We start from the raw sequence: 27507 nt of genomic DNA, 5'->3' as shown, positions 1-27507 counted from the left end.
GGTTGTTGGGTTGAATTGTCAGAACATCAGAGATGGTTGTTGCCCGATGCGTATGTGCTTGCAGTGGTTACAATGGCTCATGGAATGGCTCACATCAGTGTGAAAGGGATTTGTAAGTTGTTGGCTCCAGTATGGCAAAATGCTGGAATTCCTAAGTGTGCAGAGAATGTGGTCAAGAATTGCATGATGTGTCTGAAATACAATCCTGGTAGGGGAACCCCAACTCCAGCTGGTCATTTTGCACCTCCTACGTATCCGTTTGAGGTTTTGCAACTAGATTTCATCCACATGGAAAGGTGCAACAATTTAAAATACGTACTCGTTGTTTGTGCCTTTTCAAGATGGGTGGAAGCCTACCCCCTAAAAGACAACACTGCCTTATCCACAGCTAAAACCCTTGTGAAAGAGTTCTTCCCCAGATTCGGAATGCCGCGAATGGTCTGGAGTGACAATGGGAGTGAATTTGTGGGTCGAGTGATGAAGAAAGTATGTGAAGGGCTAGGCATGCACCAGAAATTTCACGCTGCAAATCACCCCCAATCAGCTGGACTAGTAGAATGTTACAATGGCACTTTAAAACTTAAATTGGCCAAAATTCAAGCGAGCTCTGGTCTTAAATGGCCTGACGCTCTACCTTTAGCACTCCTATCAACCAGAATGACTGTGCATTCGCGAGTGGGACTTAGTCCTTATGAGATAGTTTTTGGCCGCCCAGCCAACATATGGGGAGTGCCAAGGCCCACCAAATTCAGTGAAATTGAACACCCTGTTTTGCTTGACTACTTGTAGGAATTGACGGCTAAATTGCGTATTTTACATCAACAGGTGCATGATACACTGCCTCAAGTCTCTGAAGCTCCAGGACATCAGATCGATCCTGGATCCTGGGTTCTGGTGAAGAACTTTCAGCGAACAAAGAACGACCAGCCCAGGTGGACCGGCCCACACCTCGTCCTTCTTTCAACGAGAGCAGCTGTTCGTGTAGAAGGGAAGAAGCACTGGATCCACGGCGTACACTGCAAGAGGGTGCCTTTACCTCTGCCGTACGACCGGTGGGTCCAGGAGGGTGTCGCCGACTCAGAGACTGAAACTGTGCCTCGTTATTCGCTTTTCGGTGATGCACGTATAAAAGGAACACTTACTGAGAAAGAAAGTGACAATATTTTGCAACCAGCTGTATGACCGTCAATTCGATTGGACACTACAGAACCTGAACTCCTTTTCCAAGACCAAACAGTACCTGGGAGAAAACGTTATAATTTGAGACCGAGACCTATGGACAAATAAACCAAAAAAATTCATTTTTCGCCATTTTTGAAAGCGCAGCTCTCCCATCTGAGAAACTTGCTTATTTTTGTTTTTCGAACCGCCATCCGGGTTCCGCTGCTAGGGCCGCGATTGCCCAAAGTCTTTGGGGTGCAGCTGACGGCGTAAGGTCGACAGTTCTGGTTGGTCTAAGGGAGTTGCCCTAGACTGACAGAAGCATTCCTTAGCAGAAACAACCTCCCATCGCGGGCAGCATTGTATAGAGGATGGAGTTTTTCGAGATGGAGAGACCTGCCAAGGAAACGAACTTTAAAAACAGAATATGTGAAATGATGACAAAGAAAAGCTTTTTGATATTGTGCATTTTCATGTTGTTCAGTGTGATGATATTTTTAATAGGTTATGTTTTATTCTCTTTTCGAGTAACATTTGCACCCACTACACCGCCCATACCTCCTCCTTCTACTGTTTCCCCACACTCTTTTCAGCCCCTTCCTGAACACGAATCAGCTAGGAGATTAGAGTTTATTAATAACTCCTTTGTTCTGCTTTTGCACCAACACCAACTAGTAATGAACACGACTAACTGTTGGGTGTGTGGTCTTATGCCTCACACAAAGGATAAAGGTATCCCTTATCTGGTCCTGCCTTTCAGCCACAATGGTTCTGTGTGGGCATACAGAACAATGTTCATCCATGCACATGAATTCTACCCCCTACGTTCTGTGGAAGACAATCCTAAGAATAGTGCTCTAGTTAAGGGTATAGTAGACATGATTAAGGAAGATATTTCCTACGAAACTATCCCTAGAGATGAGACACTAGTATACATAGGATGGAACGTGACCGGATATGGAGCTACTGTGAGTGAGAAACAGCAAGCTAAGAGATCTTCCCCGATTTGGATTGTACCCCATCAGGGTCACCTGTGTCTGCAAGGTACTGGCAAGAATCCCAGAGCTCAGCTAGGGAAAAGCATCTGCACTGAAACATATGTTTTTGCATCTCAGACTTCCCCTCCATTCTTAGCAGCTAAGGGTACCTATTTCATCTGCCATGATAGAGCCTATACATGGTTGCCCCCTGACTTTTCAGGCACATGTTTTGTTTCGTTCCTGCTGCCTCCCACCTACACAGCGGCGGCAGATTACCACAAGACAAGGATAGTTAGAGGTGTCTTCAGCGAAGAAGACACTGCAGGACAAGAATTTGGGAACTTCGCAAAGGGTTTTCTGCCGTTCTGGGGACCAATGGCTAACAGCAGGAACATAAGGCAATTGACAAGGGTGGTTGAATCCACCGTGGTTGAAACTGCCGGTGCCCTTAGTAACTTGACTGCTGAGCTCCAGTCGGACCGTCTTATGACCCTTCAGAACAGGGTTGCATTAGATGTCATACTTGCAGACCGAGGTGGGGTATGTAAATTGATCTAATCGAGTTGCTGTGTTTTCATTCCAGATAACGCTCCAACAGTGTACCAGGCCATCTCCAAACTACATAAGATTTTTGAATCTATTCATGTGGATAAAGGAGATTGGTCCTTAATGGGATGGTTCTGGGAACTGATATCCGCCTGGGGATGGAAAATTCTGATGGTCATTGGGATGGTCTTAGCCATTCTTTTCCTGTTCTGTCTGTGCGTGCAGTGTGCTCCTGCAATATGTGGCCTCTGTGCTACATCATGTGTAAGGAAACCTGTATCAAGAGATGAGCTAAGTACTAGGATGATGTTACAGCAACATCTCAATGACTTTAGGAATATAGACCTGGACTCAGATTAGCATGAGAATAGGTTAATTGCCTATGTAAGGTCAAAGGAGGGTTTGTAGTTCTGAAAATTCTGGACTCGTGCAATAAACTTTGTAGTAGTATGACTATTTTGGTATCAAAAGACCGAAAATGGCTAGTACACTATGTACAAGCATTTTCGTCATATTCCAGTAACGATTTCACCTCGAAATCGTCATTTTCGTCCTGAACCCTTGGCTTTCATTTTGTGCACAGCAGCCATTTTGAGAGTTGCCCTCACATAGGCTTATAATACAGCTAAATTCGATTCCAAAGGACACGTACACCTTAATTGACTTCTCTCTGACCTGGGCAAGCTGAGACCATTGCCCCAGGCCGAACCTGTTTGGTCAGTTCCTCTCCCAGTGGCCGAACGAGATAGCATCAAGGCACAACATGCCATAAACCCTTTTCATCGCACACACACCCTGCCTAATCTTGCTCACACCTGTCCCTGCTCTTTTCTCTCACTTTCTTTATGATGAGGAGGTGCCCGTTTTGATTGGGGGTACACCGATATCTGATGAAAATGTTGGGCCTTGCCGGGTAATTTATTGTGGGCTGAACAAATTGGAATGTGGGCTTGTCATCATGACTCTGCTTTTTCTTTGTAGTGAAAATATGTGAATGGTCTACTGTAAATCCAAGAATGTTTGCCTGAAGCATAATATTTTGTATAAAAAGAGAAGCCTGGCTTTGTAAGATTGAGCAGTCTCCTGAGAATATACACACCGTGTTGTTGTACTTCCAGGACGCCTGTTACTTGGTTGCAGCCAATAAATTCGATCTTTGACTTCACCTAGAAGACTCTGAGTTTCTGTGTCTGAATCAGGAAAGTACTCGAGGTCTTAGGGTGTACCCTGACACCGCTGGGTTACCGGTTCGGTACCGGTTCTGAAAAACCCAGTACCTCAGCTGCCGCCCAACGTGGGGCGATACCAACGGTACCAGTCCAAGCCAGAGGTTCGTGAGGAGCTTTGTGTGAAAATTCTGGAGGAAGGCCGCCACTTCATCGACCCCTGCATGTCGACGTGGTCCGAAAGTCTTTGCTGCGAGGTTCCCCGCTTCCCGACAGCTACGAAGGACTGCTGCCCTGGCTATCGCCCTGATTTGGACCCTTGATATTTGGTAGAGCGAAACGATAGACGAGTCTTCTGGTGACGTCATCGATATCTCAGTTAAGTATAAGTGGAGCGTCTCCCAGTCTTTAGTTGATTCTTAGTTTGGTATCCCTTCGGGATCTTTGATTTGGAACTTGCAAGTACCAAAGCCAAAGGACTCGTGTATTCACGAGAATATCGTAATCGATAGTCCTTTGAAGTTTTAAGCTAGACTAGTGAGCGAAGATGCCTGGTCTTAGCAGACTTGGAAATTTGTTTTGTCTTGGTTGTAATAGGGATTCCGATTGGAGGACTCGTGTCCGGTTCCTCCGATTGGAACTCCAACTTATGAATTGTATGTGAAACATGGAGTAGGCCCCTTCACATATAATGAAGTGTGGATCCGCTACACCAGAAAAGATGGTGTTTTAAAATGGCCCCAATATGGTAGCTTTGACACGGAAATCCTAGATAATCTAGAAGTTAAACTTTTTAAGAAGAAAGCCCGGCCGGCGATGTTTGACTCTTTCCGCCTATGGCGTAAAGAAGCTAAGCAGAAAGAAATTAAATTAGAGAAGAAAAATAATAGAGAAAGGGGTATCTCGATAATGCAAGCTGCTATGCAGTATAAAGATAACGAAGAGGAACAGATGAGTGAGCAGTTGCACAGGCAACGTAACATGGTGATCGATAAATGTTATCCAGTTTTGCCGCCTCTTCAGCAAGATGCAGCAAAAGAGCTTGAAAAAGATCCTCTAATGTCGCATTTGTTAAGTTCGCCACCCCCTTATGCGCAGAATGCTACAGCACCTCCGCAACATTTAGCTGCGCAACCCGTGGTTGCATTGCCTCCTGCTCCTCTACAGCACCCACCAGCTGTTCTTCAGTTGGCTCCTGCTCCTCCGGTGCAGCCTCCTCAAGGGCCACCGGCTTTTACATCTGCTCCTCCTATACTTCCTACAACTTTAATTACTATAACGACTACCACTCCTGGTACTCCTCCTGACACTGCCTCTGCATCTGCCTCGCCTCACCCTGCTTTTCCGCTTGTCTTTTCATCAACTTCTCCTTCTGTTCGTCAGAGAGTGGCTAGTACTGTTACTAGTATTCTATATCCTTTCTTTGGAGCGGCAAGTCCAGCTCCTACCTCTGAACGCACGCAGTTGCGTAGCCAACTGCCTGATTCTAGGGAGAAGGAAATGTTGAATCATTTTGCACATAGATGGGTGACTGACCCGATGGAATATGATCTAAAATCTGTTATGGATGTCTTCCATCAGTAGGAAGCATCGAAACAGAGATGCGTTTTTGAGAAAATGTGTGTTTTTTTGTGTGAAGATTTAGAGGACAATGATTTGGACTCTAATCCGCCCGAATTGAGCCATGTACGGTTTGAGTTTTCAAAAGGCGCAATTGTGGGTTCAGATGTTGAGAAAGCAGTTGCGACGTTGTTGTCGCTTAGGACTGAAGGTGTTTCCAGGTCGTTGTTTGAGTCTGATTCCTCTGTTAAGAAGAAGGTAAGACAATATCCCATGAGAGAAGTTCCTCCGGTATGGAAGGAAGCAGTAGCGGCTGGTCCTGGTAATGTTCCACCAGCTATACCAGCACATTTTCAGCATGTGTGGGTACATGTTCCATGGAAGCGAGCTGAAGTTTTGGCCCTTAAACAGACATTGCCTGATCCCCGTAAGAATCCTGCAGGGTATTACAAGGAATTGTCACAGACTGCAGGGTCATGAATCATGAATTTAGCGGATATAGATATGTTGTTTGGGAATGTTGTTCCACAGCCTTTATGGGGAAAGATTCGCCATGCAGATCATGATCAGGAGTTAGGTGACTCATGGGCTAATATTGCGGCAGCAGATGACCGGCAAGTTGGTGGTGCTAAACCTGAGCCTTTAGTAGCAGAACTTCCTGGTAAGATCATTGATTACATGAAGACTTTAATGCCTGCCATGCGAGTAAATTGGGATAAATTGTCTGCGTGTAAGCAGAAGAAAGATGAAACAGTGTCAGATTTCTTCACCAGGTTTGAAGAAACGTTTGTCGACCACAGTGGTCAAGATATGAGTACAGAAGGTGGCCAGCGATTGTTCGTCGATAAATTTGTGCACAATCTGCTTCCCGAGTTGTGTAAAAAGTTGAAAGATTCAGAGAGTTCATGGGCCGTTTCCTCTTCAGCACCAATATTGGCTACTGCACAATATTACGAAAATCGAGATAAAGATGAGAAAGATAGAGCAGAGAAGAAAACTAAAGAGTTGAAAACAAAGGTTCTGTTACAGCAAGCGTATCCGCCACGCGGTGGTCAAAATAGTGGTGCACAGAGTAACTATCAGAATAACTATCAGCAGCCTCAACAGTTTCAGAGGAACTCGCAAAGAGTCGAGTATACTCAACCTCGTGTCCTTGTAGGTCCCAATCAATGTTCGTATTGTAAGGAAGAGGGTCATTTCAAGTATAGTTGCCCTGTTTTGTTACAGCGCGCAAATGGTGTTTCTGGTGCACGAGGTCGAGGTGTTCAACAAGCTCCAAGAGGTAGAGGACGTGGAAAGTTCCCCCAGAACGCTCGCTCCCTTCCGCCTCAAAATTCTATGAATAGTTTTGATCAGCAGAATAACGCGTCTGGTAGGACGGCTCAGTACTATGCTGATGATTACTATGCAGAAGATGAGCATATGGAAGGTAATGATTGCTAGGACAGCCATAGACAAAGAGAGGGAGTTGTTTCAGTTCCAGTAGATCAGAGTGGACCTTATGTTGAGGTGATTACATCAGGTGTGTCAGAGCCTTTTCTGTTGGATACTGGTGCTACAAAGAGTTCTATTATGCACTCCAAACTCCCTGGCGCACCTTTGTCTGGCGAAACGAATGTATCAGTAGGTTTTTCTGGCGTCCCAGTTAGAAACCCGATTTCTGACCCTTTGTCCCTTTCTGTTGGACCTTGTGAATTGGAAGCACCCCTTATTTTAACAACAGGTTGTGGTGAAAACTTGCTAGGATTGGATCTGTTGAAAAAATTGTATGCGACTTTATATTGTTCTCCTTCAGGAGTACAACTTACACTGGGTAAGAACGTGATTTCTCCAATGTATTTGTCAAGGGATAAACTTCCAACAGAGTTGTCATCTCTCCCTAATATTCTTTGGGCTACTGGTCCTAATGATGTGGGTCTTTTGGAAATATCGCCATATGTTGTAACATTGAAAGCCAATGTATAAATGCCACGAATTCCCCAATACAAAATTTCTAGTGAAGGTGAAAAAGCTTTACTAGCGATCATTTATGATCTGATTGAAAAAGATGTGATTGAAGAGACAAGAGGCAACGTTTGCAATAGTCCTGTTCTGCCCATTCTGAAGCGAACTGACCCTTCCCAGCCACCTGTTTACAGATTCGTGATCGATCTTAGAGAGGTGAATAAAATAGTTGTGCCACAATTTCCAGTTGTTCCTGACATTACTGCCCTATTGACTATGATTCCAGCTTCTGCCACCTGGTTTTCGGTGATTGACTTGAAGAATGCTTTCTTCAGCATCCCGATTGCTGAGGAGAGTAGGGATATTTTTGGCTTCAGTTTAGGAGGCCGAAGCTTCCGCTTTAAACGCGCTCCCCAGGGCTACTGTGAAAGTCCATCAATATATAGTCAAGCTTTAAAAACACAGCTTGATACGATTGTTTTACCTGATGGCGCTACCCTCATTCAGTATGTTGATGATTTGCTTGTTGCTGCAGATACTGAGGAAATCTGTAAAATGGCCACAATGTCATTGTTGCGACATTTGTGTGATTTGCATCACAAAGTGTCTCTCCCAAAATTGCAATATTGTCGACACGAAGTGACCTACTTAGGTCATCTCTTATCGAAGGAGGGAAGGAAACTGACCCCAGAAAGAATTCAGGCAATAGCGAAATTGAGTGTGCCAAGAACACAGAGAGAAGTGCGTGCTTTCTTGGGCATTACATCATATTGCAGACAATGGATACCGAATTTTTCGTTATTGGCCAAGCCTTTGGTGGCATTAACGTGTAAAGATACACCGAATCCCATCCCATGGTCTGAAGAGTGTCAGAAATGTTTTTCTGAATTGCGCACAGCATTATGTTCGGCTCCTGTGTTGGGTACCCCTGACTACAGTAAGCCCTTTACATTGTATGTCCATGAGAAAGAAGGTTGTGCATTGTCAGTGTTGACACAGTTGTTTGGAGACAAGCAGCGTCCATGTGCATATTTTTCGTCGACTTTGGACCCGGTAGCTAAAGCATTGCCAAGTTGTTTAAGAGCAACAGCAGCAGCAGCTGTTTCTAATCGACAGTCTGCTGGTTTAGTGATGAATAACACATTAATTGTGATGGTTCCACATGCAGTGGACACGTTGTTAAACAGAACCAAGACACAGCACTTAACTAGTGCTCGATTGTCAGGTTACGAGTTGACATTGTTAGCGAGTCATGTGCACATAAAAAGATGCAACACACTTAACCCAGCTACGTTGTTGCCAATTGTAACAGAGTTAGATGATTCAGAACAGCATGATTGTTTTCTTAGAACAGAAGAAGAAACGAGAGGGAGAATAGACCTCCAGGATATTCCCCTTGCAAAGTGTGATGGTACCTTATGTGTGGATGGTTCATGCTTCAAGCTTCGGAATGGTGATACGACTGCAGCATATGCTGTCACGACTTTGCATACAATTGTTGAAGCTGCACGTATCCCACATAATTCAGCTCAAGCAGCAGAATTGATTGCACTTACGAGAGCATGTGTGTTGCCAAAAGGAATGAAAGTGACCATCTATACTGACAGCCAGTATGCATTTGGTGTGGCTCACAGTTTTGGACGATTGTGGAAAGAACGTGGGTTCCTGACTTCGCATGGAGCTAAGATACAGCATGGTCAGTTGGTGAATGAGCTTCTTGAGTCACTGACTTTGCCCCTGCAAGTTGCGATTGTGAAATGTAGTGCTCACAAGAAAGTGACTGATGATGTTGGTCGTGGTAATGCATTTGCTGACGAAATAGCAAAAGAAACTGCAAGGAATGTGATGAGCCGAATGTATGTTGCAGGCCCTGCAAGATGGGTTGGTGACGTTGGAATGTGTGAAGACACGATAGAGAGTGTGAAATCTATTCAAGCTGAAGCTACAGAGAAAGAATTGAGTGTGTGGAGAGAAAGTACGGGTAAATTGGATACAAATGGTTGTTGGGTTGAATTGTCATAACATCAGAGATGGTTGTTGCCCGATGCGTATGTGCTTGCAGTGGTTACAATGGCTCATGGAATGGCTCACATCAGTTTGAAAGGGATTTGTAAGTTGTTGGCTCCAGTATGGCAAAATGCTGGAATTCCTAAGTGTGCAGAGAATGTGGTCAAGAATTGCATGGTGTGTCTGAAATACAATTTTATTTATTTATTTATTTTTTTGCATTTGTAATGCGCACAGATACCCACAAAGGGTTTCCCGGCGCCATGGCTAAAAGGACAAGGCACAGAAAGCAACTGTTGACAACACATTGACCGCTATTTATTTAAACAGTTATTTATTAAACAGCCAGGTTTTAACTTGTTTCTTAAAACTGGCATAGTTCTCCTCTTTACGCAGGGCTAAAGGAAGGGAATTCCAAAGAACTGGTCCCAGGCGGGAAAAAGATTTACCTCCCATTCGGGCCAGTTTGAATCTGGGTACTGTGAAAGTTGCTCCATTTAAAGAGCGAAGATTGCGTACAGGTACATGAGGCTTAACCAGTTTCTGCAGATACCGTGGTGCGGTTCCCGCTCTAATCTTGAACATGTAGGTCAAGGCCTTAAACCAGACCCGGTTCTCAACTTTCAACCAGTGTAGGTCTCTAAGGTGGCTCGAGATCCTTGCTGTCCTAGGGATCTTACACAACAGCCTGGCTGCGGAGTTCTGGACAAGCTGCAACCGCCTGGTTACAGCTAAGTTGGAGCCCAGATATAGAATGTTACCGTAGTCAAGCCTAGATGTTATTAGCGCATTGACTACGGTCTTCTGGGTATCCACAGGCAGCATCCAGATAATCTTCCGCAGCCATTTAATAATCGTGAAACAAATGCCAGCCACTTTATTAGCCTGTTGTTTCATCGATAGAGAATCATCGATGCACACCCCTAAATTTCTAACCTGGGTAGATGGACTGGGAAAAGCTCCCAGGGATGGCGGCCAGTGCCTCTCCTGCCACAGATCACGATTTTTTCCCAGGAGAAGAATCTCCGTCTTCTCCCCGTTGAGCTTCAGCTGGTTAGTTGACATCCAGCTGAAGACCTCCTGAAGACCAAGTTTCAGAGCTGAAGGGGATGAAGATTCTGCGTTGGTGAGGGAAAAAATAATCTGTGAGTCATCCGCATAGGTCATCAGTTCAAGACCTACTCGCTCTGCTAAATCAGCGAGGGGGCGGAGATAAAGATTGAAAAATAGTGGGCTTAAAATTGAGCCCTGAGGCACACCATGGGATGACGGAAAAATGTCCGACTGGGCATGTGAGGACGAGATCTGAAACGTCCGGTTGCTCAGATAAGATCTAATCCAGTCCAATGCGGCCCCTCCGACACCATCCCCACTCAGCCTGGCAAGCAGTCTGTTGTGCGAGATGGTGTCGAAAGCCGCGCTCAAATCGAGCAGGACGAGAGCAACCGTTTGCCCGTCGTCCAAAAGTCCCCTGATCTTCTCCGTGACTCCCAGGAGGGCAGATTCGGTGGAATGGCCTGCCCTGAAGCCCGACTGGGAATAGTGGAGCAAGTTGTTATTCTCCGTGTACAATGAGAGCACGCCATGGATATGTTTCTCTAAAATTTTTGAGAAAGCAGGCAGCAGAGATATCGGGCGATAATTTGCAAGAACCTCTGGGTCGGCAGATGGCTTCTTCAGCAAAGGGCTGACCATAGCGTGCTTCCACGATGACGGAACAGTTGCCAGACGGATGGAAGCATTAAGTGTCTCGGCAATAGTTCCTAAGGCACCGTCATCCAGTTGGCACAGAATGTTAATAGGGAGGGGATCGCACGGAGAGCCTGATTTGATGGAGGTCGCCAAAAGTTTTAAGGTGCCCACGGAAATATAAGGCCAGGCATCCAGCCGATTCCCTAGTGGGCTTTCTGAAGGAAGGGCTTCCCTGTCCTCCCTCACCGGGGGGTTAATGTTTGCAAGAATAGTTTCGACCTTTCCCACAAAATACGTAGCAAGATCTTGGCATTTTTGAGGGGTCAGGGGGCGCGCGACCGCCGCCGAATTTGCTCCGGCTAAGTCTTTTACAGTACTGAAAAGGGTCCGTGCTTTATTGGCAGCCATATTAATGGTCTCCGTTACATAAAATGCCTTAGCTCTGGAACAGGCCGTGTGATAGAGGTTTCTAGCCCTACGGTACAGTTCCTTAGATTGAGGATCATAGTGCTTGCGCCACTTCCTCTCAAGTCCCTTACACTTAGTTTTTTCCAGCTTCAGTTCTTCCGTATACCAAGGAGCCGGGGGCCGATGGACATTCCCTCTGCACCTTGTAACGGGTAGGCAAATATCCACTGCACTTTGTAGCCAGGTGTGAGCTTCCAGCGCATTGATCTCCATATCATCACCTAAAACTGGGGGGGATACCTGTAGAGCATTCTGCAATTTAGTCATATCTATCTTTTTCCAGTTTCTCATGGAAATTGGGGGCCGGGCAGAACCTAGCTTCTCAGGTTGTGTAAGCGTAATACTAAAAAGCGTTAGGAAATGGTCCGACCAACAAATAGGGTCGGTTTTTAACCATTTCAGCTCCTGTATATTGGAGATAATGGGGTCCAACAGGTGGCCAGCTTTATGCGTGGGGACCTCATTTCTCAGGGACATATTCAAAGTGTTGAAATCTTCCAGAAGGTTGGAAGCAATGCAATTAGATTTATCCTCAAAATGGAGGTTTAAGTCCCCCAATATGGTCAGATTTTGGGCATTTAGGAAGTACGGGGAAATAAGGTTAACCAAATTTGCAGCCCATACATTGCCATTACCCGGGGGGCGGTAGATTAAGAAGCCGGAAAACATAAAATTAGGGTTCAAGGATATTTTAAAAAAAGCAGCTTCGCATCCAGGGATATTGACCGGTTCAAAGTCACAGTTAAAATCCCTATCGAAGATCACAGCAATACCCCCGCCAACCTGTCTTTCCCTGTCTGCTCTAACAATAGCATAGTTAGAGGGCAGAGCAGCGGCCACATCGGGGCCCGAGCCGTCGTGCAACCAGGTCTCCGTTAGAAACATCGCGCAGGGTTTTTCTTCCATGAGGAGATGGTGAATATCAGCTTTGTGTTGGGGCAGTGATCTACAATTCACAGTGTAAAAAGTAAACGTACGAAAATTTACAACAGAGGCTGGAGTAGGTGGCCTAGGCTTATGTAAGACATCTGGATAAGGTTGAATATTTGTAAGTGCAAAAGCACAATGAGGGCACACATGAGTACCTTTCAGGGAAGGCTTTAAAATGGAACAGTTATTGATAGTAGTAGGGCGCAATGCCCGTATCTGGTCCACTGTGATCCTACCTGCCTCAGAATTTCGTGCCCCGTGACCCGGCCTGGCACGGACGGGCACAGACGGGCTGGTCTTAGGCTCGTCTTTGGCGCAGTCCGAGGCGCCTACCCTGCGCGCCATCGCTGCGCGCTGGGGCCGACGAGTAGCTAAATACCCTTCAGGAAGCGGAGGTCTAGAGCGCTAACCGCTCGAGACTCCGTTAGGTGCCGCCCCTGTCCCGCCCTTCACAGCCGCGATTGGCTGGGGTGCCGGCTGTTTCAAACGGAGCGAGAGCAGCCCCCAGAAGAAGATGCAAGTCCCTGGTGAGTGCGAGTGAGTGCTCAAATTTGACAGGGTGAATACTAAAACACAGTAAAGTCACTACAATGATTAAAAATATATTTAAAAAATCGAGTTACAACTCGAGAACACAGGGTAAAATTCACGAAACTGTCAAGTGTGCCACAGAGATTTTACACGCTTTCAATGTAACAAGGCTCGGCGCCCAGCGGGGAGTGAGCTGCCACCAGACTCCTACCGCGAAAGCGCCAGCCTCCTCGCAACCTAAATACCCTTCAGGAAGCGGAGGTCTAGAGCGCTAACCGCTCGAGACTCCGTTAGGTGCCGCCCCTGTCCCGCCCTTCACAGCCGCGATTGGCTGGGGTGCCGGCTGTTTCAAACGGAGCGAGAGCAGCCCCCAGAAGAAGATGCAAGTCCCTGGTGAGTGCGAGTGAGTGCTCAAATTTGACAGGGTGAATACTAAAACACAGTAAAGTCACTACAATGATTAAAAATATATTTAAAAAATCGAGTTACAACTCGAGAACACAGGGTAAAATTCACGAAACTGTCAAGTGTGCCACAGAGATTTTACACGCTTTCAATGTAACAAGGCTCGGCGCCCAGCGGGGAGTGAGCTGCCACCAGACTCCTACCGCGAAAGCGCCAGCCTCCTCGCAACCTAAATACCCTTCAGGAAGCGGAGGTCTAGCCTGGTAGGGGAACCTCAACTCCAGCTGGTCATTTTGCACCTCCTACGTATCCGTTCGAGGTTTTGCAACTAGATTTCATCCACATGGAAAGGTGCAACAATTTAAAATACGTACTCGTTGTTGTTTGTGCCTTTTCCAGATGGGTGGAAGCCTACCCCCTAAAAGACAACACTGCCTTATCCACAGCTAAAGCCCTTGTGAAAGAGTTCTTCCCCAGATTCGGAATGCCGAGAATGGTCTGGAGTGACAATGGGAGTGAATTTGTGGGTCGAGTGATGAAGAAAGTATGTGAAGGGCTAGGCATTCACCAGAAATTTCACGCTGCAAATCACCCCCAATCAGCTGGACTAGTAGAATGTTACAATGGCACTTTAAAACTTAAATTGGCCAAAATTCAAGCGAGCTCTGGTCTTAAATGGCCTGATGCTCTACCTTTAGCTCTCCTATCAACCAGAATGACTGTGCATTCGCGAGTGGGACTTAGTCCTTATGAGATAGTTTTTGGCCGCCCGGCCAACATATAGGGAGTGCCAAGGCCCACCAAATTCAGTGAAATTGAACACCCTGTTTTGCTTGACTACTTGTAGGAATTGAAGGCTAAATTGCGTTTCTTACATCAACAGGTGCATGATACACTGCCTCAAGTCTCTGAAGCTCCAGGACATCAGATCGATCCTGGATCCTGGGTTCTGGTGAAGAACTTTCAGCGAACAAAGAACGACCAGCCCAGGTGGACCGGCCCACACCTCGTCCTTCTTTCAACGAGATCAGCTGTTCGTGTAGAAGGGAAGAAGCACTGGATCCACGGCGTACACTGCAAGAGGGTGCCTTTACCTCTGCCGTACGACCGGTGGGTCCAGGAGGGTGTCGCCGACTCAGAGACTGAAACTGTGCCTCGTTTTTCGCTTTTCAGTGATGCACGTATAAAAGGAACACTTACTGAGAAAGAAAGTGACAATATTTTGCAACCAGCTGTATCACCGTCAATTCGATTGGACACTACAGAACCTGAACTCCTTTTCCAAGACCAAACAGTACCTGTGAGAAAACGTTATAATTTGAGACCGAGACCTATGGACAAATAAACAAAAAAGTTTCCTTTTTCGCTATTTTTGAAAGCGCAGCTCTCCCATCTGAGAAACTTGCTTATTTTTGTTTTTCGAACCGCCATCCGGGTTCCGCTGCTAGGGCCGCGATTGCCCAAAGTCTTTGGGGTGCAGCTGACGATGTTAGGTCGACAGTTCTGGTTGGTCTAAGGGAGTTGCCCTAGACTGACAGAAGCATTCCTTTGCAGAAACAACCTCCCATCGCGGGCAGCATTGTATAGAGGATGGAGTTTTTCGAGATGGAGAGACCTGCCAAGGAAACAAACTTTAAAAACAGAATATGTGAAATGATGACAAAGAAAAGCTTTTCGATATTGTGCATTTTCATGTTGTTCAGTGTGATGATATTTTTAATAGGTTATGTTTTATTCTCTTTTCGAGTAACATTTGCACCACTACACCGGCCATACCTCCTCCTTCTACTGTTTCCCCACACTCTTTTCAGCCCCTTCCTGAACACGAATCAGCTAGGAGATTAGAGTTTATTAATAACTCCTTTGTTCAGCTTTTGCACCAACACCAACTAGTAATGAAAACGACTAACTGTTGGGTGTGTGGTCTTATGCCTCACACAAAGGATAAAGGTATCCCTTATCTGGTCCTGCCTTTCAGCCACAATGGTTCTGTGTGGGCATACAGAACAATGTTCATCTATGCACATGAAGTCTACCCCCTACGTTCTGTGGAATACAATCCTAAGAATAGTGCTCTAGTTAAGGGTATAGTAGACATGATTAAGGAAGATATTTCCTACGAAACTATCCCTAGAGATGAGACACTAGTATACATAGGATGGAACGTGACCGGATATGGAGCTACTGTGAGTGAGAAACAGCAAGCTAAGAGATCTTCCCCGATTTGCATTGTACCCCATCAGGGTCACCTGTGTCTGCAAGGTACTGGCAAGAATCCCAGAGCTCAGCTAGGGAAAAGCATCTGCACTGAAACATATGTTTTTGCATCTCAGACTTCCCCTCCATTCTTAGCAGCTAAGGGTACCTATTTCATCTGCCATGATAGAACCTATACATGGTTGCCCCCTGACTTTTCAGGCACATGTTTTGTTTCGTTCCTGCTGCCTCCCACCTACACAGCGGCGGCAGATTACCACAAGACAAGGATAGTTAGAGGTGTCTTCAGCAAGGAAGACACTGCAGGACAAGAATTTGGGGACTTCGCAAAGGGTTTTCTGCCGTTCTGGGGACCAATGGCTAACAGCAGGAACATAAGGCAATTGACAAGGGTGGTTGAATCCACCGTGGTTGAAACTGCCGGTGCCCTTAGTAACTTGACTGCTAAGCTCCAGTCGGACCGTCTTATGACCCTTCAGAACAGGGTCGCATTAGATGTCATACTTGCAGACCGAGGTGGGGTATGTAAATTGATCCAATCGAGTTGCTGTGTTTTCATTCCAGATAACGCTCCAAAAGTGTACCAGGCGATCTCCAAACTACATAAGATTTCCGAATCTATTCATGTGGATAAAGGAGATTGGTCGTTAATGGGATGGTTCTGGGAACTGATATCCGCCTGGGGATGGAAAATTCTAATGGTCATTGGGATGGTCTTAGCCATTCTTTTCCTGTTCTGTCTGTGCGTGCAGTGTGCTCCTGCAATATGTGGCCTCTGTGCTACATCATGTGTAAGGAAACCTGTATCAAGAGACGAGCTAAGTACTAGGATGATGTTACAGCAACATCTCAATGACTTTAGGAATATAGACCTGGACTCAGATTAGCATGAGAATAGGTTAATTGCCTATGTAAGGGCAAAAGGAGGGTTTGTAGTTCTGAAAATTCTGGACTCGTGCAATAAACTTTGTCGTAGTATGACGATTTTGGTATCAAAAGACCGAAAATGGCTAGTACACTATGTACAAGCATTTTCGTCATATTCCAGTAACGATTTCACCTCGAAATCGTCATTTTCGTCCTGAACCCTTGGCTTTCATTTTGTGCACAGCAGCCATTTTGAGAGTTGCCCTCACATAGGCTTATAATACAGCTAAATTCGATTCCAAAGGACACGTACACCTTAATTGACTTCTCTCTGACCTGGGCAAGCTGAGACCATTGCCCCAGGCCGAACCTGTTTGGTCAGTTCCTCTCCCAGTGGCCGAACGAGATAGCATCAAGGCACAACATGCCATAAACCCTTTTCATCGCACACACACCCTGCCTAATCTTGCTCACACCTGTCCCTGCTCTTTTCTCTCACTTGCTTTATGATGAGGAGGTGCCTGTTTTTATTGGGGGTACACCGATATCTGATGAAAATGTTGGGCCTTGCTGGGTAATTTATTGTGGGTTGAAAAAATTGGAATGTGGGCTTGTCATCATCACTCTGCTTTTTCTTTGTAGTGAAAATATGTGAATGGTCTACTGTAAATCCAAGAATGTTTGCCTGAAGCATAATATTTTGTATAAAAAGAGAAGCCTGGCTTTGTAAGATTGAGCAGTCTCCTGAGAATATACCCACCGTGTTGTTGTACTTCTGGGACGCCTGTTACTTGGTTGCAGCCAATAAATTCGATCTTTGACTTCACCTAGAAGACTCTGAGTTTTTGTGTCTGAATCAGGAAAGTACTCGAGGTCTTAGGGTGTACCCTGACACCGCTGGGTTACCGGTTCGGTACCGGTTCTGAAAAACCCAGTACCTCAGCCTCCGCTGACGTCACTGACTCTTTAATAGGACTCCGTCGGTGTGATGACATCAGTTCCCTTTTTTCCGCGTCGTCCACGCTAACAGTTTTCGAGGGATCCTCTGTAGCTATTGAGTACCTCTGTTACTGTTTGTTGCTTTCAGTGTTTTCTTGTTTCTTTGTTTCCTGTCAAGATGTCCTCGAAGAAGACCGGATTCAAGCCTTGCGGAGAATGCGGGAAAATGATGTCGATCACGGACTCGCATGAAGACTGCGTATGGTGCCTGTCCTCACACCATGATGTCCAAGGGTGTCCATGCTGCAAGAAGATGAACCCCAAGGCCCTTCGTGAAAGAGAGGTGAAGCTCCTGGTTGCCAAGATGAAGGGTAAAAAAGACAGGAAGAGCTCCCTTGCCTGAGGGTTCGATGACTCCGCCTCACCAACCTGAGAAACAAGTCGACACGAATCCGGTGCCTCCTCGGGAGCAGCCTGTGGGTCCATACCCTCCATTTACAGGCCCGGGACAAGACCCTACACAGTATTTAAATGCTATGTAGTGTGTCTTCATGAGAGCCATGTACCCCTCTGGAGCACCTGTTGGTCCCATGGGTCCGATGGCCTTTAATCTGGGAGTCCCTCAGATGTATGCTCCGGCGCCGTTAATGCCATTTATGCCGGCTCCGACACCGCCTTGGCATCTCTCGGCGCCGCCAAGGTCATCGACACCGATTCCATCGTCACCGGCTCCGGTCCGACCTCGTGCAGTCCATACTGTTTCACCGGCTCCGAGTTCGATGCCGGCACCGGCTCCGTCGGAGTCAGTTGTGGCTCCTTCGACGCCGATCCCGAAGATGAGGTCTAGGAGGGAGGCCCAAAGTCTTTTGGAGGAGCATAGATATAGAGCGCAGGAGATTGAAGAAGGTGAGGTGCAGACTCCGATGACTTCTTTGAAGAACGTAAGGATGCTAGTGGTCTGGAATTGTCCCCAGAGTGGAAACTTTCCTCAACTCCTGACGTCCCTTCGAAGGAGGTTGCGCCATATCACATTGTGATCAGAAAGGCAGCTGAACTTTTGAATCTGGAACTGCCCACTGCGGAGTTTAAGTCAAACATTTTGACTGAGGTGCTCCATTCTCCCTCCTCAATGGTGGAGCCTATGCTGCCTTTTAATGAGGCAATTACAGAGCCTGTCTTGGAAGTATGGAAAAACCCCTTTTCATCTCCTGCTGTTTCAAGGGCTGTTGCTAGGAGATATAGGGTGGCTACTGGAGATCCTGACTTTCTCTCAACTCATCCGTCTCCAGAGAGCTTAGTTGTGCAAGCAGCTTGTTCCAAGACATCAACTGGAGCTTTTCCACAGGTACCAGCTGATAAGGAGTCTAAAAAGTTGGACCAATCAGCTAAGAAGGTATTCTCTTCAGCTAGCATGGCTCTCAAGTCCACAAACGCCACGTGCCTTCTAGGACGCTATATACATGCTTTGATGGACTCTGCAAAACAGTTGGTGCCAAAGATACCGGAAGAGGATAGGCAGAACTTCAATGAGGTTCTTGCGGACACTCAGGCTGCTGCTCGCCAAGTCATCCAGAGCGGTTTGGATACGACTGACTCTGTGGCGAGAGTCATGGGATCTTCTGTTGCCACCAGGAGGGCTGCTTGGTTGAAGTCTTCTGAATTTTCTACTGATGTACAAGCTACTCTGATAGACCTTCCTTTTGATGGTTCCGGCCTATTTGGGAAGAAGGCGGATGCTGCCTTGGAGAGGTTCAAGGACAGTAGGGCAACGGCTAGGTCTTTGGGCCTTCAGACCAGAGGTACATTGAGTAAGAGATACAGAGGATTTGGGAGGTCTTCCTTTTGCTCTTACAAGCAACCACTTCTGCAGCAGCAGCAGAACTCTCTGTACAAGTCGTACAGGGGTAGAAACAGAGGTCGCCCTAGAGGTCGTCAAGCTTCCTCCTCCTCCTCCTCCTCTTCCTCTTCCCACCCCCCTCCATCCACAGCAAAGCAGCCCTAGATCCGCCATTCCGGATCATGCTGGTCCTGTAGGGGGTCAGCTTACTCATTTTCTACGGTATTGGGAATTGGTCACATCGGACGTTCTCAATCTCGTAGAGAATGGGTATGCTCTTCCCTTTCGGGAATTTCCCCCAAATTACCCTCCTTGCCAAGGGTTTTGCACAGAGGACCACCTTCTTCTCCTGCAGGAGGAAGTCCTGGCGTTACTGAGAAAAGGTGCGATAGAGGTGGTTCCGGAGCAGAAAAGGGGTCAGGGATGCCACTCCGGGTATTTCCTGATACCCAAGAAGGATGCAGACTTCGTCCAATTCTGGATCTCAGGGCCATGAATCTTGTTCTGAAACAGGAGAAGTTCAAGATGCTCACCCTTGCGCAGGTTCTTCAAGCACTGTTGGAAGAAGATTGGATGGTGTCGATCGACTTGCAGGATGAGTATTTTCATATTCCCATCCTGAAGTCGCACAGGAAGTATCTCAGTTTTACGGTGGGATCACAGCATTACCAGTTTGCGGTCCTTCCATTTGGTCTTACTACTGCACCTCAAGTCTTTACCTATGTGATGGCTGTGGTGGCAGCACATCTCAGAAGGTCAGGGATACCAGTATTCCCTTATCTGGACGATTGGCTGATCAAAGCGGAATCTCCGGAGAAGGTGCTCCGTCATCTGCAAGTCACAACTCAGTCGTTGTACAGATTGGGCTTTTTGATAAATGTACCCAAATCTCACCTGGTGCCCTCCCAGTGCAACCTGTTCATAGGTGCGGTACTGGATACCACTGTGTGTCGGGCATTCCCTCCTCCACAAAGGATTCTCGACATACAGGAAATTATTCTTTTATTTTACAATGGAGCGGTCGTTCCAGTCCTGAAGGTCCTTCGTCTGCTCGGTCTTATGGCTTCCTGCATTCTGTTGGTCAACCAGGCACGCTGGCACATGGAGGCACTCCAATAGTGCCTCCGCAGGCAGTGGTATCAACACAACGGAGATCTCAGGTAGTCAGTGAGGATCTCCAGAGAAGCTGCAGCGGATCTATCTTGGTGGAGCGGGGAGGGCAATCTGTCTCAGGGAAAGCCCTTTCATCTGCCTCCATCGGTGGCCACAGTGATAACGGATGAATCCACCCTAGGGTGGGGGGCTCATCTGGGGGATCTGGAGATCAGGGGCCTTTGGTCTTCAGAGGAAAGGTTGCTTCACATAAACCTTCTAGAGCTGCGGGCGATACGTTTGTCTCTCAAGGCTTTCCTCCCTTCCCTTCGTGGTCAGTCGGTGCACGTCCTGATGGACAACACTACCGCGATGTGGTATGTCAACAAGCAGGGAGGAGTGGGATTGCATTGTCTTTGCAGAGAGGCTCTGCGCCTCTGGTCCTGGGTTCAGGACCATCAGATTTGTCTGATGGTGAATCATCTGGCCGGAGTTCTAAACGTGCATGCAGACAGTCTTAGTCGGCAGTTCTCAGCCGACCACGAGTGGAGGCTTCACCCGAAGGTGGTTCGTCACGTCTTACGGGCGTGGGGAACTCCTCAAGTGGACCTGTTTGCCACTCACGAGAACGCTCACTGCCCGTCATTCTGCAGTCTCCAGTATCCGACGCAGGGGGCCTTGATGGACGCGTTTCAGTTGAGTTGGGGCTCACAACTTCTTTACACGTTTCCTCCCATACCCTTGATACCTCGGGTACTGAGGAAGATTCGCCAGGACCGGGCCCAAGTTATATTGATAGCCTCGGATTGGCCAAGAAGGGTGTGGTACACAGATCTTCCCTACCTCTCCTCGGGCCTGCCGTTCCGTCTCCCTCTCAGGGCAGATCTCCTCTCTCAGATGGAGGGGCAGGTTCTACACCCCCACCTCCAGACATTACACATTCATGCCTGGAGATTGAATGGGGCAACCTGAATTCTTTTTCTCTCCCACATGATGTGGTGGATGTCATTTTATCGGCAAGGCGTGATTCCACCAAGTCTATCTATTCTTATTGATTGTATAAATTTGTCTCTTGGTGTGGGGAGAAATCCATTGACCCTTTGAAGGCTCTATTGTCTGACATAGGAAACATCCTTTACGACGCAGTAATGACACCGCAGTGCCATTACAACGCAGGTTTCACAACGCAAGTCGTTACCACGACTTGCGCTGTAGGGCGCTCTAGGACAAGGAATAGTGTAATTTACTATCCAACACCTTCCCAACTGTCTGTTGACTGGAGTTGGAATAGTAAATTACACTACTCCTAAGTCCAGCGCCCTCCAACGCAAGTCGTTGTAACGACTTGAGTTGTAAAACCTGCGCTGTGATGGTCTGCGGTGTTTTATACCACGTTGTAACATCATACATCCATCTGACATACTTCAGTTTGCTCTTTCTTTGGCTCAGCAAGGGTTTGCTGTAGCTACGGTCAAAGGTTATCTTTCGGCCTTGTCGGCATTTCTCAGTCTGCCGGATCAGCCTTCCTTATTTAAATCTCCTATTGTTTTAAGGTTTCTGAAGGGCCTTACAAATACATTTCCTTCTACTCCCTTTATTGTGCCTCAATGGGACTTGAATCTTGTGCTCACTTTCTTGATGGGTTCACCTTTTGAACCTTTGCACAAGAGTCCCTTGAGACTGTTATCTTTTAAAACGATCTTCCTGATTGCAATTACCTTGGCAAGGAGGGTAAGTGAGCTTCAAGCTCTTAGTTCCAAGCCCCCGTTCTTGACCATTCATGCTGAACGAATGCTACTCAGGACCAGGGCTGCTTTTCTGCCTTAGGTGGTAACTCCCTTCCATCTAGGGCAGTCCATTACCCTTCCTACCTTTTATCCTCACCCTTCCAAGGAAGAGGAGAGACTTCACCGCTTGGACCCTAAGAGGGTGGTGAGCTTCTACCTGGACAGAACCAGAGAGTTCTGAGTGGATGACCAGCTCTTTGTGGGTTTTGTTGGAGCCAGAAGAGGCAAGGCGGTGCACAAGCGCAAGCTGTCAAGATGGATTGTCTTGTGTATCAAGATATGCTACTCTCTGGCGGGTAAGGAACCTCCTGAAGGTTTAAGAGCTCATTCTACTAGAGCACGGTCTGCTACATCTGCTTTGTCTAGGGGTGTTCCTGTAGAGGACATTTGTAGAGCAGCGACTTGGGCTTCCCTCCACACTTTCGCGAAGCATTACTGATTGGATTCCGAAGTGAGGAGGGACGCGTTCTGTCCGCCAGGATTTTCTGGTATAGAAGGGTGGACACCCTCCTCCAGGAGTGGGGACTGCTGTGGGACTCTATTCACAAGATGAGGAATCCACTGGCAGATGTATCCATCAGAAGAACAAGTTACTTACCTTCGGTAAAGTTTTTTCTGGTGGATACAGTATCTGCCCACCCCCTCCCCGTTGTCCACTCTTCTATACCTGTTTTACTGTCATTGTTTTAATGTAAATATTTTATTGTCAAAGGAAATGTGTTATTATAATTGTTTTTCTGCATTGACTACACACCGTGTGTGCTATCTTGATTATTTGGTACGGTGTACATTGTGTGTATATCTACTGTTGTCAGTCCGTCCGTGTGCCTCGATGCACGGAAAAAAGGGCAAAACTGATGTCATCACGCCGACGGAGTCCTATAATGAGTCAATGACGTCAGTGGAGCCGCGCGCGTAAAGCCGTGCGCTCTGTGACGTCGTCCACGTCGGCGTGAAGAGCTACAAAAGAATTTCCAATGTTGCTGACCCAGGGGGATATTCACAAGGTGAGGAATCCACAGGCAGATACTGTATCCACCAGAAAAAGCGTTACCGAAGGTAAGTAACTTGTTCATTAGGCAAAATACTAGAAGCCAAGGTACCCACAGATCCCAAATTTATACTATTGGGCATTTTATATGATGTTGATCTGGGTAGACCTCAATGAATCTTCCTTGCACTGGCGCTGGTAGTGGCAAAAAGAGAGGTGGTGAGGAAATGGGGAACCGCAGACACGCCACTACTACGAGAATGGAGGACAGGGATGGATATGTATATGGCAGCCGAAAGGGTCACCTACAAAGCGAGGGGCTGCCCGAAGAAATTTCATAAGGTATGGGGAAAGTATTATGGTCTCGACACAATAGTGGGAGACACTCAACCTGATCCTAATGGACAAGTTCTCCCAGACACTTCAATAACCTGATGATCCCTCGCTACATAAGCAGGTGGATAGCCCAAAGGAACTGTTTTAAATACATGGTTACTGCATGTCTATGCTACAAAAGGGTATGTACAATGTATGAAAATAAATTTTTTGTACACTGACTAAAAACATCAGAGGCTGAATAACTGTAACTGTAGTTAATTATGTTTTGCTTGTTTTTGAAAATAATAATAGAAATATATTTTTTTTTTTTAAAACTCCAGTGTACAGTTAGCTATCAGAAGGCATTTGATGACTTCAAGCAGGCCATAAGCACTGCTCTCATGCTGCAAAGAAATATGGGTCCATTGTGACTCCCCTTAATGATGTCACTTCCAAAAGGCTGCCTAAGAAAGTCCAGTGGACAGGTAGCTGTCAGAAGGCATTTGATGACCTGAAGCAGGCCAAGTGCACTGCTCCCATTCTGCAGTCCTGATTACTCCAAAATCTTAATTGTCCAGACAGTTGCTTCTGAGATAGCGGTAGGACCTTTTTTGTCACAACTTAATGCAGAGTGCCATGACCAACCAGTAGCTTTTATAAGAAGAAGGTTGACCCCAGGTAGAAACGTTGGTCAGCTATTGAGAGGGAGGCCTTTGCTGTAGTCTGGGCCTTGAAGAAGTTAAGGCCACACCTGTTTGGTACTCACTTCATGGTTCAGATGACCATGAGCCCCTCAAGCAAAAGTTCCCGGGTTCATCCTGAGGCCTGGGAAATTCAAAGGTAAGGAATCTGCAGCTAGACAGAGTCTCGACCAGATAATGCAGTACCGAAGGTAAGTAACTTGTTCACCTCTCCTGCCAGATGTTGCCCTCAGTAAACCTCCTTACCCAAGCCTTCAGCTCTTCTTCCGAACAGGAGATCTCCATTGAAAACCACAGGGCTGCAGATGTCTCCTTGGTACTCTGCTTGCAGCCGCCTCCTTGCCGCTGGTGGTACAGCTCATCTGCTGATTGTTGGCCCCTGAAGTGCTGATCTTAACCCCAGGAGCCTTGCTTCCACAACCGAGTGGCCTGCTCTTAAGCAGCTCTTGACCGAAGGCCCCCCTTGCCCCTTTGGCTAACTTTGGGCCCCTGCACTCTGCTCCCTTCTGCCCAGTGCGGCTTTGAACCTTGGAGAACCTTGGTTCTACCCACAAAAAGCTATTCTTGCACGTCATTTACTTACTGGCAAACTGATAACATGCTTTCCACCCGTAGGAACCCATGTTATAATATTTTTTCCATATCATATGTTCTAAGTGCTGAACTGACTGGAGTATTGAAACCAAACTAACTTTGCTTTGAACCAAAAAGTATTGTAGAATCCACGGTGTGATATCTAGGCATATCACCCTGAGCAGTCGATGTAATCCAAAAGTAACGCAAAAGTAATCTAAAGTAACTTAAATTTATTTTGTACTGATTTAAAAGCAAATACAAACCTGTAACAGTTCCGATTCCAAACGTAATCGCCTCTTCTGGTAAAGTTTTGCGTTTGAAAGTATATTCTGCTTACCTGTGCCAAGTCCTGCTTGGTTCTAGAAATAAAATATAAGAATGCCTTTTTTATAATTACCTAATTGGTCTGGATTCAGTCTCTGAGTGTGTGCCATCAGTTCTTGTCTGAATGAACACAATAAATGCTTACCACACCCACCTGATAAGCCAACTGCTCTACCACACTACCACAATTAGAGCTGTTGGTGATTATCGTATTTAGCTTCCACTATACTTTTGGGGATCCACTGGACTCTGTACACTCTATACCTTACTTTGGTGTAGTATATACCAAGCCAGCTTCCTAGAGTCTGTCAGTTCAAGTCCCCCCCTTACCTCATCACGGCTGGCTGCATCTTCATGTTTTCTTTTTACAACTTTGATTACCTCAACATTGCTTAGAGTTCGTTCTAAATTATAGCTATTACCGTAGACAATTTATTGAAGTTGACATTCTTATTTGGCGTCGTTATTTGTATTCCAAAATAAAACAAGTTATTTTTCTTTTCAGACTATCAGGTTTATACCCTGCAGTTTTCTGAATCTGGATCTCAACTTTTGACAGAAGGATTTGATTCAACTAGACATCGAAGAAAATGCCCTAACAGCAATGGATTTCAATCAAGTTCTGTTGAACAAAGAATTCTGTCTGATACCCCTGGCCAAGAGTTCACATCTAGTTATGAGACTTCATCTTCCATCAGATCATACAAATTATTTCCCTTATGCAGCGCTGATGAGGATTCCATATCTAGTACCAAAAGCTTCTCTAAATGTCACAGAAAAAGGTTGCAACAGTCTGTATCGCTAAGCAGCACTTCCATTTCAGATGATCCTTATTTACATGAAACTGCAAGTGCCCGCTAAGAAGTCTATATAAGAAACTTGCTAAGTGCCAGAATGAAATAATAGATACTCCATCAAAGACATGAACGGATAATACCTCTTGCTTTCCATTTCCTACACAAACAGGCTTGAAGGTGAGATGATTGCTCTTAGATCGTTTGCTGCAAATATTATGGACCACAGACGGAATATAAAGGTGAACATTGTGCACTCTAAATAATCTAAAACAACCACAAAGTCTTATTCTATATAAAACGAAATACATATTTACTAGGGTTGTCTGGAGCGTCCTGCTTGGGTGGTTCCTAATATTTAAAAGATATCACGTATTATTTTACATGTATGTACGCTATTTGAAATAAAGATGTATCTGCATTGTTTATGCTCTATTGGAAGATCAAAGCTAGCATCTTTTCACAAAAATAAACAATTTTAAAAACAAGCATTAGAAATGCCAATTGGTCTGGCTTATTATTGAAAGTGCCTTTTGTCTCTTTGAAGGGTATAGGCACTCAGTAAGTCCCCAAACACATACTCTGTCACTTTCTATCCTGAAGGCAGGGTGCTTGGTTATGAGTGCGACGGTGCCCTGCATGAGCACAACATCACATTCAAACCTAGGAGCTGATTATCCTGGCTTTGTAAGTGCAATTGTTGCAGGGATTCTGTGTTGACATAGAACTCTGCGTAGGATTATGAGACCTTAGTGCTTTGGGACTGAGACATCCTACCACCTTAGTACCCATGAGCCCAGGATCGACTAGCTATAGTTTCTGATGGATACATCTGCCTGTGGATTCCTCACCTTAGGAATATCTCCTGCGCCAGCATTCTGCAGAATTTTTTCCTAGCTCTCCACGCCGACGAGGACGTCACAATGCCACGGCTCCACTCGGGACTCTGCATGACGTCATCGGAGCCATCAGAGAGCCTCGTCGGCGTGATGACGTCTGTTCCCTTTTGTCCGTGCTGTCGACGGGTAACGGTTTTCTAGCACTCTCCCTATTTGTCGTGTTACTTTGTTGTTACTGTAGGAGAGTAGGATCTGCTTCTTATGGTTACCCCCACTTTTTGAGGATGTTTCACTGGTTTTTTCGACTTTAGTCTGGCTGGGACCCTGCTATCCAGGGCCCCAGGTAGCTGCTTCCTCTCTAAAATGATTGCATGTAATTTAGGTACACCACAGATTGGATTCTGGGGTACCCTTTTAGGTCCCTAGTATATGGTATTCTGTATACCCAGGGCATAGGTACCTCAGAGGCCTCTCAGGGGCTGCAGCATGTATTATGACACCCCTGAGAGACCACTCAAAATTACACAACAGGTCTGCTACAGCAGCCTGCGTAAGGTGGTGTATGCACCCCTTACTTAGACATAGGTTCCCTATATCTGCCTTATATCACTACACATATGCACCTATCAGTAACCCCTATGCCAGGCCTTATTAAATCCTGATGGCAGGGTGCTGGGTTTGTGTGGGAGGGTGCCCATGCATGAGCAGGGCCCCTCTGCAGCCTTCGGAATCTATCCTCCGGGGTTGTGCTGTGATGCAGCCATACCATATACTCTTAAGTGCATTATAACCTCGCTGTAAATGCTATCTTTGAGATGGCTGCAAGGAAGCATGT

The 27507-nt window shown here is 46.3% G+C and overlaps 1 protein-coding gene across 40 annotated transcripts in view; it reads left to right on the top strand.

Annotated features, from left to right (window-relative positions):
- The window catches only part of LOC144799531 (uncharacterized), a 5513712-nt gene extending 5487397 nt beyond the window's left edge, over window positions 1-26315 (top strand). For 38 of the 40 annotated variants that reach the window (XM_078671256.1, XM_078671028.1, XM_078671068.1 and 35 more), the window contains one exon: window positions 25545-26315. In XM_078671256.1, the coding sequence (XP_078527382.1) occupies window positions 25545-25900 (356 nt within the window). In that variant the 3' untranslated portion in view covers window positions 25901-26315. The remainder of the gene's footprint in view (window positions 1-25544) is intronic. The other 2 variants (XM_078671205.1, XM_078671196.1) reach the window with 1 other exon arrangement.
- The last annotated feature ends 1192 nt before the right edge of the window (window positions 26316-27507 follow it).

This window comes from Lissotriton helveticus, chromosome 1_2 (assembly GCF_964261635.1).
Source record: "Lissotriton helveticus chromosome 1_2, aLisHel1.1, whole genome shotgun sequence".
Lineage (NCBI taxonomy): Eukaryota > Metazoa > Chordata > Amphibia > Caudata > Salamandridae > Lissotriton > Lissotriton helveticus.
Note: the sequence above shows the minus strand (reverse complement) of the source record. Positions and strands in the feature narration are given on the sequence as shown.